Here is a 14368-nt window from a genome sequence, read left to right as displayed (position 1 = left end):
AGATGTCAATTCAATGTCGTTTTGACATTAAGGCAGTCAGTTACCATTAAATAGATTTACATTTGTGACATGCTTGTGATGTATTTTTATTATATATAATTTTGACATCAAGGTGCCCACTGGGATAACAAGCAACAATTTGCCTTGATTTTGGGTCAATTGCCTTAAAGAAAATCAAGAGAAACTAGTTTAGTGTGACTAGCATTCGATACTACCCATCATTAGCCTAAAAGTCTAGGTTTTATTCATGCTATTATTTGCTGGTTCTTTAATGAGGGATTGTCGTCTTTTCGCTGTGTTTTTGTTATGTCTGGTTTCTCTCCACATCAGAGCCTTCTTTTTCATACAGAGCACAATCTGTTAGCACATGTTGATATTGTTTGGGTGTTATGTCTGGTTTCTCCTTGACTTTGTATTTATTTTATTGCTGCAGTAACTCTTTGTTCTCTGTAGCCTCTGTCGGTGGCCCATCAAGGTCTACAGTCAGAAGAGGACGACCAGTATGATGCGGATCACCTGCGCCGTATTGCTCGTAGCCTGAGTGGAACCGTCATTGGGCGACGCCACAACCGTCTTGCTGTCTCCCGAAGCTTTGTAAGTATTCCAGACTTGACCAGCTTATATAATATGAGGAGCTAACTAATGGCTAAAACAAGAATGAAATAGTGTGGCTGTAGCGACCACTGCCATTGAAGAGTCCGGTAGAAGGGGCCAAAAAAGGGGAGGAATCAGATATCTGCCCTAGAAACCTGATAAGAGTGCTGTCACCTATGCTGAAGAGTGCTAACACGTAGCTACTGTCACTTTAGCCTGATCTATGTGCGCTGCCTGTCCCTTGTCACTCACTGCTGAGCTTTAGGACATTTTTTTAACACTCTACATTTACGTCTATGCTTACTTTCGTGGCAGATGCTTTCTATTCAAAGCTACTTAATGTGTTCTTTTGGCAATCATTAACATATACAGTAATGTGTGCCAAAAATATATGAATGCATAACTGTTTTGTCACATGACGTCCACGTGCACCAACGCACACAAGGACACCCATATACACATGCAGTGCTTCTCATTGTCTTATTGAGTCATACTGCCATCCTGTGTCTATATGTTGTAACATCACTACATTTGAAAAGTGGCCTGGTGTGTCATTTATAAATACATGCATGCCGTCATCTTTCAAAATGTTAAGGGTTATATTTGTAACTGATGTACAATTCTAGTTTCAGTTTAATAAGCATTTTAAAATCTGGAATGAATGCATATGAACAAGTTTGTTTTGTAGGATTCACCTTATTTCTAGTTTCTATCATTGTGTATATCCAATTATTCAGTTCGTTATCCTGTAAGTGACACATTTCTATCAATCTTAGACCCATTTATTATCACATTTACATGCACATTATTTCTCAGACCGAATTCTCGTTATCTGCTCCAAGGAATGTATAGTTGTTATTTATGATTGTCATTTTTGCAGTTTATTAGGTTGTGTCCTGAAAAATTTATTCCTTATTCATCTATCTGTCAGTATTTGCAGATTATTATGTATGAATTGGAATTGTAATACTGAATAATAAAAAAAAAACATTGCTGCAGTTTTTTTTGTATATACAGTGCATCTGAAAAGTATTCATAGCGCAAATTAAATAAAATAAAATAAAAATAAATAAATAAATAAAAAAACACATGAGCATAAGTATTCACAACCTTTGCTCAATACTTTGTTGATGCACCTTTGGCAGCAATTACAGCCTCAAGTCTTTTTGAATATGATGCCACAAGCTTGGCACACCTGTCTTTGGGAATTTTTGCCTATTCCTCTTTGCAGTATCTCTCAAGCAGTTTGGATGGGAAGTGACAGTGTACAGCCATTTTCAGATCTCTCCAGAGATGTCTTTGTACATTGCTGCATTCATCTTTCCCTCCATCCTGACTAGTCTTCCAGTTCCTGCTGCTGAAAAACATCCCCACAGCATGATGCTACCACCACCATGCTTCACTGTAGGGATGGTATTAGCCTGGTGATGAGTGGTGCCTGGTTTTCTCCAAACGTTCCGCCTGACATTCACTCCAGAGAGTTCAATTTTAGTCTCATCAGACCAGAAAATTTTGTTTCTTATGGTCTGAGAGTTCTTCAGATGCCTTTTGCCAAATTCCAGGTGGATGGTGGCTTCTACCATATAGGCCTGATTGGTGGATTCCTGCATAGATGGTTGTCCTTCTGTAAGCTTTACTTCTCTCCAAAGAAGAACACTGGAACTCAGACAGAGTGACCATCGGTTATTGATCACCTCCCTGACTAAGGCCCTTCTCCCCCGATCCAGGGCCGGCCCGTGGCATAGGCAGTATAGGCAAATTAAAACTTGTTGGTATTATGACTGATAAAATAATAAGCCCACATTAATTTAACTGCATAGTGCAAAGCCTACTAAGTAGTAGTAGTATTAAATAATGATAATATAGCATGATCACCTAAGACCCCCCCTCCCCATCCGAATAATTAGACTTTACCTGCTACACGTGTTTACCTGCTAATGTTATGGAAGGGCATATATGTTATGGAAAATAGTAATAGTAATGTAACTACCCCCATCAATCCGTCCTCAAGCAAATTTGTAAATATTAGATCTATTCAGCAATAAAGTTAATTGCATGGCATATTTATCTGACATTTTCCCAGCTTGTAGTAGTCGATCAAAAAGCTATTTTAGTTTCTTATGACTATATGTAGACTAGCAGTGGAATTTACTGCGATGTGACGGGGCATCACCTGAAATCTTGCTTAGGGCGCCAAATTGGTTAGGGCCGGGCCTGCCCCGATCACTCAGCTTAGATGGCTGGCCAGCTCTAGGAAGATTCCTGGTGGTTCCAAACATCTTCCACTTACGGATGACGGAGGCCACTGTGCTCATTGAAACTTTCAGAGCAGCAGAAATTTTTCTGTATCCTTCCCCATCCTTGTGCCTCGAGACAATGCTGTCTGGGAGGTCTATCGACAATTCCTTTGTCTTCATGCTTGGTTTGTGCTTTGACATGCACTGTTAACCCTGGGACCTTATATAGACAGGTGTATGCCTTTTCAATTCATGTCCAATTAACTGAATTTACCGCAGGTGAACTCTAATTAAGCTGCTGAAACATCTCAAGAATGATCAGTGGAAACAGAATGTACCTGAGCTCAATTTAGAGCTTCACGGCAAAACCAGTGAATCCTTATGTACATATGATTTGTGTGTGTTGTGTGTAGAATTTTGAGAAAATAAATTAATTTAATTCATTTTGGAATAGCGCTGTAACAAAAAAAATGTGGAAAAAGAGAAGCGCTATGAATGCTTTCCGGATGCACTGTAGGTAATATTAGGTTTGTGAAACATATTTATAGTAAAATATTATGAACAGTAATGCTTTTGTTTGATACTACAGCATGAATATCAACATTGTATTGCAAAGACAGCATTTGTTGAAAAGAATGAAATGTAAAATTCCATTGGAAAATTTCTATGGCACGCAGCAGCCGGTAAGTCGAGGTCAAAATGAAAAAAATAACAAGAATTACTGCATTGTGTTTAAATCAAAATGATGTTAACTTTATTGTGCATGTAAATGTGTTTCTCATTTCATTCATTTTTGCTCACTACTGACTATTGCACAACTGAAAGTCATTCGAAATCATTTCAGCACAAAATAGATAGTACGACTGGTTTTCACTTGCTGTTTGTGGAAGAACATTATCACATCAGATTCTCCATTTAAAAGCAGAGTCTACCCAAAATGAAAACAATGTGTTTATTTTCTCACCTTCAAGTCATCTATATGACTTTCTTTCTTCTGCTGAATACAAAAGAAGATATATTAGAAAAACTCAATAAAAATTGATGATTTTTACAATAAAAATCATTGGTTTTCCAAAAAAAAAAACATCTTCTTTTGTTCCACAGACAGAAGAAAGAGTATTTGAAACCATGAGTGTGAGTAAATAATGCCAAAGCGGTCATTTTGGGTGAACAATCCCTTTAATAAATCTTAAATTGTTCCTCATTTTTAACTTGGGATCAGATCTGATCTTGTGTGCATTTTATAAATGAGGCCCCTGATACTTTTCGTGCCTTACTTTTGTGCTCCCCATCTTTTCCTCTCTTCCCACCCCTCTCCTCTACTCTTTTTCTCTCTTCTGATTGAATGAACTTGTGTTTTTTCCTCTGCCTTGTGCGTAACCAATGTGTGTGTGTATCTAGCTGGGGTACTCTGGGGTTTCGTCATGTCAAAGCTCCATGTACTCACCTAGTTGCCTTCAGTTTCCATTGTCTCATTCAGACCTCCATCTGCTTCAATCCAGCTATCTCCATCACCATGCGTCACCTTCACCCTTGTCTCCACAGCCTGGGCCTTGCAGAGAGGTTCCAGGTAAAGCTCACTCTCATTTTCCACTTCCATAACCACCACGTCTACATTCAGAGGGCCATTTCCCATGTTTCTGCCATTGCATTGCATCGTAGCCTAGGCACCCTTGCTAAGCAGTCTGCTTTCGCTTCATTTTTGTTTCCTTACTGCTGTTGAAGGAGCTCCTCTTTTGGTTGTTGCTTTTTTTTTGTTGATTGGTCTGGATCCTGTCCTTCACACTCCATCCTACCCCACTGCAGGATGTCTCCAGAGGTTCTCCGAGTTTCTGGCTGTGTCTGACTGGTGTCAAACTCTCTCCAGTGGGGAGCACTACAGTCCATCACTGAGGGTTCCTGGAGGACGTCCTGATTAAGGTTCTCATCTCAACAAATTGGCTTCTGACACAACCGTGTCCTCGGATGCATTTGTTTCCCTGGACAACCTTTCTGCACACCCAATCCTGATTCTCTTCACAGTTTCCTGGAGAACTGTCCTAAGATCTGATGCCATCCAATATCGCCCTGTGCTCTGTATTGTTCCTGGGATGATGTCCTTCTGTTATCTTGATCTAGTCGGTAAATTTTTCCATGCAAAAGCCCCTGAAGCTCAATCCACAGCATGCTGGAAAGAGACACTAAAACCAACTTTGTTTTTAAGCACTGGGATGGCGTGATGCTTTTGTGGTGTGTGTATGACTAACTTATGGTCAGACCTGCAGCATGCAATGATAGGAGCGTAGGGTCCCGACTCGGACCTCCCGCGGTGAGCCATCCAACCCAGAGCACTTAACTTAATTGACTTCAACATTCAGTTAACTGCAGAGGAGAAGTATATGGTACCTCCATGCTGCATTAAATGGTAAATGTGTGTTTGTGTGTATGCGTGTGTGCATGTGTTGGGTGGTAAAAGGAAGGGGCTTGTTGTAACCCTGCCTTTTGTGTTATTTATGCTTCTTGTCCAAAGTTTGGAATATTTGCTGTTATAGTTTTATTTTTTTTATTATTTTGAAATATGTCTTGTTTCCTCACAAGACTGAACTAATTTGATCATTAATAACTAAAAGCGGTTATATTGTGAAATATTAATACAAAGCACAATGTATTCCTGTATTGGCAAATCTGTATTTTCAGTAGCTGTGTCATGGTATTTCTGAAAATGTTCAGTTTTGTGAAGTTTCACAAAACTAATTTCGAGAGCAGCACGTGATATTATTGACTGCAGCTGGTCCGTATCAATAATCATTAGCTAGTCAATCGGATTATTCCAAATTTAAAATAAATATCCAGCCTAACTTTACTCCTTTTGGAAGACCCCCCATCCACCCCTTCTCCCTCCTCCACAATTATAGGATCAGGCGACACGGTGGCTCAGTGGCTAGTACTACTACCTCGCAGCAAGAAGTTCGCTGCTTCAAGTCCTAGCTTGGCCAGTCGGCATTTCTGTGCGGAGTTTACATGTTCTCCCCGTGTTCGCGTAGGTTTTCTCCCACACTCTAAAAACATGGGATATAAGTGAATTGAACAATAGTAACAGTCACAAGCACTTAATACCAAGCTTCTCTAAGTAAGTAAGCACTTGTGTAGTTGGCGGTCTATTCTTATAGAGCTGTCTTTGTTAATCAAGATATAGGCCAAACTAATTGCGGGAGCACTCGAGAACTACTTGATCTCATAGCACTAGTTGATCTCGTAGCATTTATTTTTAAAGGAAATCTTTTGTAATATAAAGGTCTCCAAAAAGTCAATTATTTTTGCACCGTTTCTGAATGAAATGATAATTTTTCAAATTAATTAATACTTAACCTATTCTCCCCGTGTTCGCTTGGGTTTTCTCCGGGAGCTCCTGTTTCTCCCAAAGTCCAGAGATATGCGATATAAGTGAATTGAATAAACTAAATTGGCTGTAGTGTACGATTATGAATGTAAGAGTGTATGGGTGTTTCCCAGCACTGGGTTGCGGCTGGAATGGCATCCGCTGCGTAAACATATGCTGGAATAGTTGGTGGTTTATTCCGCTGTGGCGACCTCTAAAATAGAGACTAAGCTGAAGGAAAATAAATGAATGAATATGTCTTACCTGGCCTTTGAATGGTATCAGAGTTTCCACAAACAAATTAAGTAGCAGTTTTTCAAAAATGTTTCTTGAGCTACCAAATCAGCCTATTAGAATGATTTATGAATGATCATGTGACACTGAAGACTGGAGCAATGCTGACAATTCAAGCGTACCATCAAAGGAATACATTGAACTTTAAAATATCTTGAAGTAGATGTATTAACAGTACAAAATATTTCACAATATTGCATTTGTTTTACATTTTCAAACTAGAAAAATTAACCAAGGTTTAGGATAGACATCATTTTTAGCCATATTGATTGCAATTAGATGATCATTACCACAGTTTTACTGCAGATACCAAGGTACTGTACAACTATGATAAGTATAGTGAAACCATAAATATTTTGTGGTTACCATAATTTAACATTTTTTAGGTAGTTAAACCATTTTTAGTTTCTTTTAAAACATTTAAAAACTATATTTATTCCAGACTTTTGACCAGTATTTTTTTTAACATACACACACACACACACACTTCATCCTTCCTCCTCGCCTGTCTCACAGATGCAAATCCTCAGCAAATCAACATCCTGGAATTGTCGCCGCTTTGCTTTCCACAACTCTCCTGCAAACGTTTTTTTTTTTCTCTTTCAATAGCAGGATGGGTTATTGTCATGTAGATGCTAAGTACTTCAACCTGTACTAAGTGAATAGAGATGTTTTGTACGGTGTCATCTCTCAGCTCTGGTGCTTTTCGTCGGAGCAGGCATGTAAATCTGTGGCCCTGGCGTGGAAAGTGGAACGAGACTGTCTCTTCTAACCTTTTTCCTACTTCTTCTTCTCTGATACGGGCATTCCCTGTAGCACACAGCTGTTTTGTGTCTCGTGTTACAGGCAAAAGACTGTGTACATGTTTGACTGAACATACACTAACAAGCAAATTTATTGTTAATAAAGAAAACTATGACATCTTAAGAAACATACAGAGGAATGGAGAAACTACGTAATGACGTTATGGAATGTTAATCAATTCTAGTGGTAATAATTATTATCTGCATTAAGACAAGTATAGTACACTTCAGAAGTGTAAAGCTGGAGAAAAACTGCTATTTTAATTCCATTGACAGTTCTCCCGTTTATACAGGGAGATATGCCAAGTTAAGCTTCCTTTTTATTCTTTATTTGACTTGATTTGATTGATTTTATTAGATTTTTTTTTTAAACTTGCAGTGACACTGAAACCACAGCTATGAGTCTGGCACATGATGGATCTTCAGGCCTGTAATAATTGAGGGGTCTCATCCCATTCAATTTTAGAAGAATATACATTATTTCTAGATTTTATTTTAAAGCAAAACGCAGCTGAAGAATGTTTAGCCCCGATCGTGTTTAAATGGAGCTCATTTGAAGCTTCACTAGCCTGAAATGGGGTCTTTGAGCAAGGATTGCTTTCACTTAAAGGGATATTTCTCTCAAATATGAAAATGTACTCGCTATTTGATTTCCCTCAAGTGGTTCCAAACTTTTTGACTTATAAGGATATTTTGAAGAATGCTGAAAACCACTTAAAAACAAATACAAAGTCAATGATTACAGGTTTTCTGCTTTCTTCAAAATGTCTTCTTTTGTGTTCAACAGAAGAAAGAAAGTCAAACAGGTTTGAAACAAGTGAAGAGAGATGGCAGGATTGTCATTTTTGCTTGAACTTTCCCTTTAAAAGGTTTTGTGACATATATAAACAAACACTTATACCGATCAACAGATATTTTGTATCACAATATAATATGATTAATGCAGTATTTTACTTTTCATCCTAATCATATTGTGCTGTGATATGCATTATTTTTTTAATTAAAGTGCTAAAATGAAAAGTGATTCTAAGAGATATAACTTAAAGAGATTTAGACCTTGTTTAACTTCGTCTTACCAAAGATTGGCTCTAACACAAAGATATGTTTTTTTTTCTTCTTCTTTGTCATTTATTCATCTTTCCTTTAGTTTAAAAGATGTTTGAGAATGTAGCAAAGGTGGCGTATGAGTATGCTATGCAAAAATGCTCTCTCCTGAACTACCAGCAAAGAGTCAGACTGGGACAAAATCGAATATTTTTTTCTTCTTTTCTTCTTTTCCTATATACTGAGGAAGAAAATGATTTCCTGCTGAATTGTTGAATCTTTACTTATTAATGTCTGTACAGTTAACAGCCTTTGAATGCGAGTTGTAGCCAGAGGAAGGTGGATTTCTCAAAGATGAAATGGCATTTCAAGGGTTTTCCATTTCGGGACTCATTTGTAAATGCTTGAGGTTGAGTGAACTTGTATTTTTGCAATAAAGTTATTACCAATGCACTCCAGCGGGGGCGCTGCACAAACGCCTACACTTTGTGTCTGAGTATTAATTTCTTATACATATTTGTGGAATAATAAACTGCCTATGACAGTATTATAGCATTATCAAATCTCTTACAGTGAGAGTGATGACTTTATGACATACTAAATGCATTGTGTTACTCTATTACAGGGTTGTCAAATTCTGCACAGTTTAGTTCCAACACACTTACCTGTAGGTTTGATCAGGTGTGTTTAATTAGAGCTTAAACTAAACTGTGCTGAGCTGTGGCCTTCCAGGAACTGAGTTTGATGTCTGTGCTCTATTACATACATTTAACTGCCATAACTACTGCATATTATTATACTACAAAAAAGCACCTGGGTGTGGCTGACATTATTCATTGCAGATATGGAAACATGACAAATTCCTTAAAGTATGATTTGTGCAAAAGGTAAAATTCTTTATGACATTTTCAGGCTGGTCCAGCTGCACATGTAAATAAGAAAATAAACACGCACATACAGACTATGTTATGCTGATAGAATATGCTATGTGTCACTAGTATAAATGTCTTTCATTTAATAATACATTGACATACAGTACAGAATAGCTTTTAGAATAGCAGACTAATGTTGGCGTTACCTTAAACATTGTAAAAGCATTCAATTCATCCACCAAAGAACAGAAGAACGGCTTTCAGGTGTTAACACTAATGTCACATTCTTTGGATTTTCTCTGAAAAAATAGCACCAAAAAGAAATAAATAAAACAAATTCGATCTACTGACTTTCATAGACAATCTTATTTTTTCAGCTTTGTAATAAACTGTTTGCAGAAAAAAAAGGAAAATCATTAGATTCTTACATAGAGCTTTTAAAAAAATCAAAAGAAAATTATTACATTTAAAGAACATTTTGTGCGGTGATGCGGTGGCGCAGTGAGTAGCACGTTTTCCTCACAGCAAGAAGGTCACTGGTTTGAGTCTTGGCTGGGTCAGTTGGCGTTTCTGTAAGGAGTTTGCATGTTCTCCCCGTTTTCTCCGGGTGCTCCGGTTTCCCCCACAGTCCAAAGACATGTGCTATAGATGAATTGGGTGGGCTAAATTGTTCGTAGTGTATGTGTGTGAATAAGTGTGTGTGAATGTTTCCCAGAGATGGGTTGCGGCTTGAAGGGCATCCGCTGCGTAAAACATATGTTGGATAAGTTGGCGGTTCATTCTGCTGTGGCGACCCCTGATTAATAAAGGGACTAAGCCAAAAAGAAAATTAACGAATGAGAACATTTTGTTCAATGGAAAGTTTCTATGGATGTAAAAATGTCCTTCATAGATCTATAGAGACAAATAAAATTGATTAAGAGTGTATAGGCAATGTATTGTGGTGCATTTAAACAAAACAGATTTATTAAACCCGATATACAGTTAAAGTCAGAATTACTAGCCCCCCTGAATTATTAGCCCCCCTGTTTATTTTTTCCCCAATTTCTGTTTAACGGAGAGAAGATCTTTTAACACATTTCTAAACTTAATAGTTTTAATAACTCATTTCTAATAACTGATTTATTTTATCTTTGCCATTATAACAGTAAATAATATTTTACTAGAAATTCTTTTCTTCTATACAGCTTAAAGTGACATTTAAAGGCGTAATTAGGTTAATTAGGTTAACTAGACAGGTTAGGGTAATTAGGCAAGTTATTGTATAACGATGGTTTGTTCTGTATCATAAAATTATAGCTTAAAGGGACTAATAATTTTGTCATTAAAATGGTGTTTAAAAAATTAAAAACTGCTCTTATTCTAGTGTAAATAAAACAAATAAGACTTTCTCCAGAAGAAAAAATATTATCAGACATACTGTGAAAATTTCCTTTCTCTGTTAAACATCATTTGGGAAATATATTAAAAACGAAAAAAAAAAAATTATAATTCAAAGAGGGGCTAATAATTCTGACTTTAACTATTTATTAAAATAATATTTTAGTAACCAAACATATTTAGAAATTGAAAGATAATAACAATTAAATTCAAGCTAAATATTGCAAAAACAATTACAACCTTCAAAATGTTTTTGCTTCTCTTGATTTTTTTCTCTTTTTAAATTTGTATTTAATATTTTTAACATATAAATGTGGCTGTTCTAGTTTATGGACAGTTATTAGATAAGCTCCAGATTTGGCTTCAGTACTGACTAATCTAATGTATAAGCACAAATACAATATTGTATAGCTTCCTATTAAAAATATGAATTTAAAAGAGAGATTTGTGAGGGGTGTACTTATATATGCTGACCGCTGTTTTTGTTTCTTTTGTCTGTCATTTTTTTTATTTTTATAGTTTGGTCCAAATTGATTAGTGAATAACAACCGTTTTGTCAAGAAAGGCTCCCTTTATTCAGCACCTAACACACAATTTTAGAAATGTCTTCAGTAATTTGCTTGTTTTTTAAATTAACAGTTACAGTTTAGACAAATTAAATATCAAATCATTTAGTGATTTTTGTTTTAATACTGTATGATAATGAAAACTATAGTGAAGGCTGGAAACCATATTTCTGCTTACCTCTTGCTTTTTAAAAATTATGTTATTATTGTATTTTTTTTTTGACAGTTTTTATATACTGTTTTCATGAATAGTTGCTGTGATATGAAATGAATAAACGCGGAGGTCTACCACTGATTTAAGAGGTATTCCATGACTTACTGATTAAATTTTTTTTGTTTACTAGCCTTGATCTTAATCAAAAAGCATTCTTGGAACTGCTGTGCTGTCGTGAGTTGATGGCCTCTACAATTTCAATTTGTTTAGACAATTTTCTCCACAAGATGTCAGTATAGATAGTCTTCATTTATTTATATTTATTTATTTACTCTGCATTCAATGGATTTATTTTGTGATGTAAAATTTCTGAAATGACATTCTCAGTAATGTAGCCCAGTGAACGAACCCCCTGTTGTGATTCTGTAGAGAACCGCAAACGTTGAGTCTTTGTGTATTACAACAGTGACACTCTCTATACAAAAGAAAACACATCTCCTTTTTACCACAGAAAGATTTGTGTTCCAGGAATACTTTTATTATGTTTTAGTCAATAAGTGTTTGATGGTTTTTACTCTAATTCTCTAATTCTCCTTAGTTCAATTGACGGTGATAAAAAATGAAGTAGTTGCAAATCCTCAAATAAACTCTGTCTTTCACACACCGCAGTGTTTGTTGATGTGGCACAGGACAACAAAGCTTTTCATTATTGTGCATGCAATGCTGTTCTGAAATGCCCTTTCCAAAGTTGCCAAAGGGAAATAAATAACCCAGATGTACTTATGTTATTTAGATTTGTTTCAGCGAAGAGGCATTCCTGATTGCCGGAAAGAAGAAAACAGAAATGTGATTTTTTTTTTTTTTACTGAGTATTACAAACAATTACAGTCAAACAGAGCCATGGTTCAGAAATTATCCATGATTCAGATAAGAACCCAGACTAACCCAGACCCAAACTCGAGGACACACAGACCTTCAGATGACATTTAAAGGCCAGATTTCTATCAATAAAACACCTTTGTGTTGTAATTGTCACTGGTGAATGGACCGGGACTAAAGATCAGTCATGAGTTGCACGTGAACAGTTTTGAACAAAATGTAAAGTACAACAACTCATATAGAGTACACTCACAGGCCACTTTATTAGGTACACATTGATCATGTTGCTATTGCTATGCTATTAATTCTCCGTGGCTTGAAGGAAACCTCTGTAAACCCTATGGTTGTATGGCAAAATCACTGTAGTGTTTTTTGAAACACTCAGAGCAGCCTGTCTGCCACCAACAACCAGTATTCAAAGTTACGTAAATCCCATCTTTCCTCCTCATTCTGATGCTCGCTGTAAAATTCAGCAGATTATTCTGAACAGATCTGTATGCACTGAGTTACTGCCATGAGATTGGCTGATTAGATACTTGTGTTAACATGCCATTGCATCCTAATAAATTGGCTTGTGACTCTACAAGGGATGAGTTGTATCTGAGATTTGTTTATATATTGTTTTGTGGCAATGCGTATGGTATGGAACATTCTTTTGTTCATTGGCAAAATGACTTGAGAAGAAACAATAAAAATATCCCTTATAAAAAGGGACAATGTGGACAGTTGAATGAATAATCATTATTCATTCACAAATGTCTAAACCCAGGTAGCAAAGAATTCTGGCCCAGATTTGGCATAAATCTGGCACAGCAGGCATTTATCCGGCACTGGCATACAGCATGTGGGCCAAACTTGGCCCTGGTTTGGCAGAGGTGGCACCGTCTTTAAGGTGGCAAACAATACTTGGGCCAAAAGTAAAATGTAGTATTTGGCCCAGATGTTAATACTTGATATGTGGGCCATGTGAGTTTGTCATGTCCTGACCCACATTTAAAATACATTTTTGTTATTTTAAAATAAAGAAAAAAATTCTACCAATTAGGTCGCTTTGAGAAAAAAGCTCACCCATAGCAAGCCTAAAGTGCAATGATTTATGGCTTTATCAATTTCATTGCAGTCGTGACACACCAACATATCTGGCCCATTTTAGGCTCAGTTATGGGTTACTAACTCGGCTGAGACTTGGCCCAGATATGGTCCGTGTTTGGCCCTTGTCTGGAAGCCAGATATCGTCCAGTCATGTGCCGTAATTCACTGCAGCATGTGGGCCAAGCAAAAGCTGATTGTGTGGGCCAGAGCTGGGATAGAGATATTTTGTTATGTGGGAAGTTATATCACGATGTTGGGAGAAGTTTTAATTTAAATATGCTGCCACACTATACTGTATATTAACCTTAATTACAGTTAATGTACATTTAAATTATCAATATGGTACAATGCACTTAGTAAATATATACATTGTACTTAAATATTAAAAAAAATTGTAATTACATATGTAGTTACATTTATAATAACACTATTGGCCCATCCCTTAAACCTCCCTCTAACCTCCCAAACCTTTCTGTATCCTACTTGTATCTCTTCTCAATAGCACCATTAGGGTTGTGCAATACAATATAAACACAATTTATTTTTGTTCACTTTTTGTCATGAATTTTATAACAACATCATTAATATTTTTATTGACCTCAACTAAAGTGGTACAAATTGAATTTGTCATTAAAATGCCATTAAATATTAATAATTCTGTTATAAAATTATTTAACAGAGTATTGAACTTTTAATGAGAGATTTTAATGACAAATTCAGTGTGTTCCATTAAAAAAAAATGATCAAACCAATATTCATGACACAATTATAATGGCCTCATGACAGATTTATGACAATTTAGGTTGTTTTGGTTGTCAAGATGTTTTGACAAAGACATCTGAAACAATGTCATTTGTGCATTGAAAATGCTGAGCTAATAGCAGCTGTCATAAGCTTGCATAAAGTCTCATTAATATTCATGGCTTGTGTCATGTCATCACTGTAAAAAATGACTGTAATGTCAATGTTAAAAAAACTTTTTTAAAAGAAGCTCTGAAGTTTTAAAAAATTTAAGTAGTCTTCTCATTTTACAAATGTAAAATTTTAGACTATTCTTTTACAGTTTTTACTATATTTTTAAAAGTAAAGTGTTGG

The 14368-nt window shown here is 36.2% G+C and overlaps 1 protein-coding gene across 3 annotated transcripts in view; it reads left to right on the top strand.

Annotated features, from left to right (window-relative positions):
- Window positions 1-8812, top strand: part of usp54b (ubiquitin specific peptidase 54b) — a 119583-nt gene extending 110771 nt beyond the window's left edge. Inside the window, exons 18-20 of one of the 3 annotated variants that reach the window (XM_056469124.1) lie at window positions 454-594; window positions 4334-4401; window positions 4638-8812. In XM_056469124.1, coding sequence (XP_056325099.1) covers window positions 454-594; window positions 4334-4401; window positions 4638-4677 — 249 coding nt within the window. In that variant the 3' untranslated portion in view covers window positions 4678-8812. Of the gene's footprint in view, window positions 1-453; window positions 595-4232; window positions 4402-4637 lie in introns of all 3 variants that reach the window. The other 2 variants (XM_056469123.1, XM_056469125.1) reach the window with 2 other exon arrangements.
- Window positions 8813-14368: the final 5556 nt, after the last annotated feature.

The sequence above is a fragment of the Danio aesculapii genome, chromosome 12 (genome assembly GCF_903798145.1).
Source record: "Danio aesculapii chromosome 12, fDanAes4.1, whole genome shotgun sequence".
In the NCBI taxonomy this organism is placed as follows: domain Eukaryota; kingdom Metazoa; phylum Chordata; class Actinopteri; order Cypriniformes; family Danionidae; genus Danio; species Danio aesculapii.
This window is presented reverse-complemented; position numbering and strand designations above follow the sequence as displayed.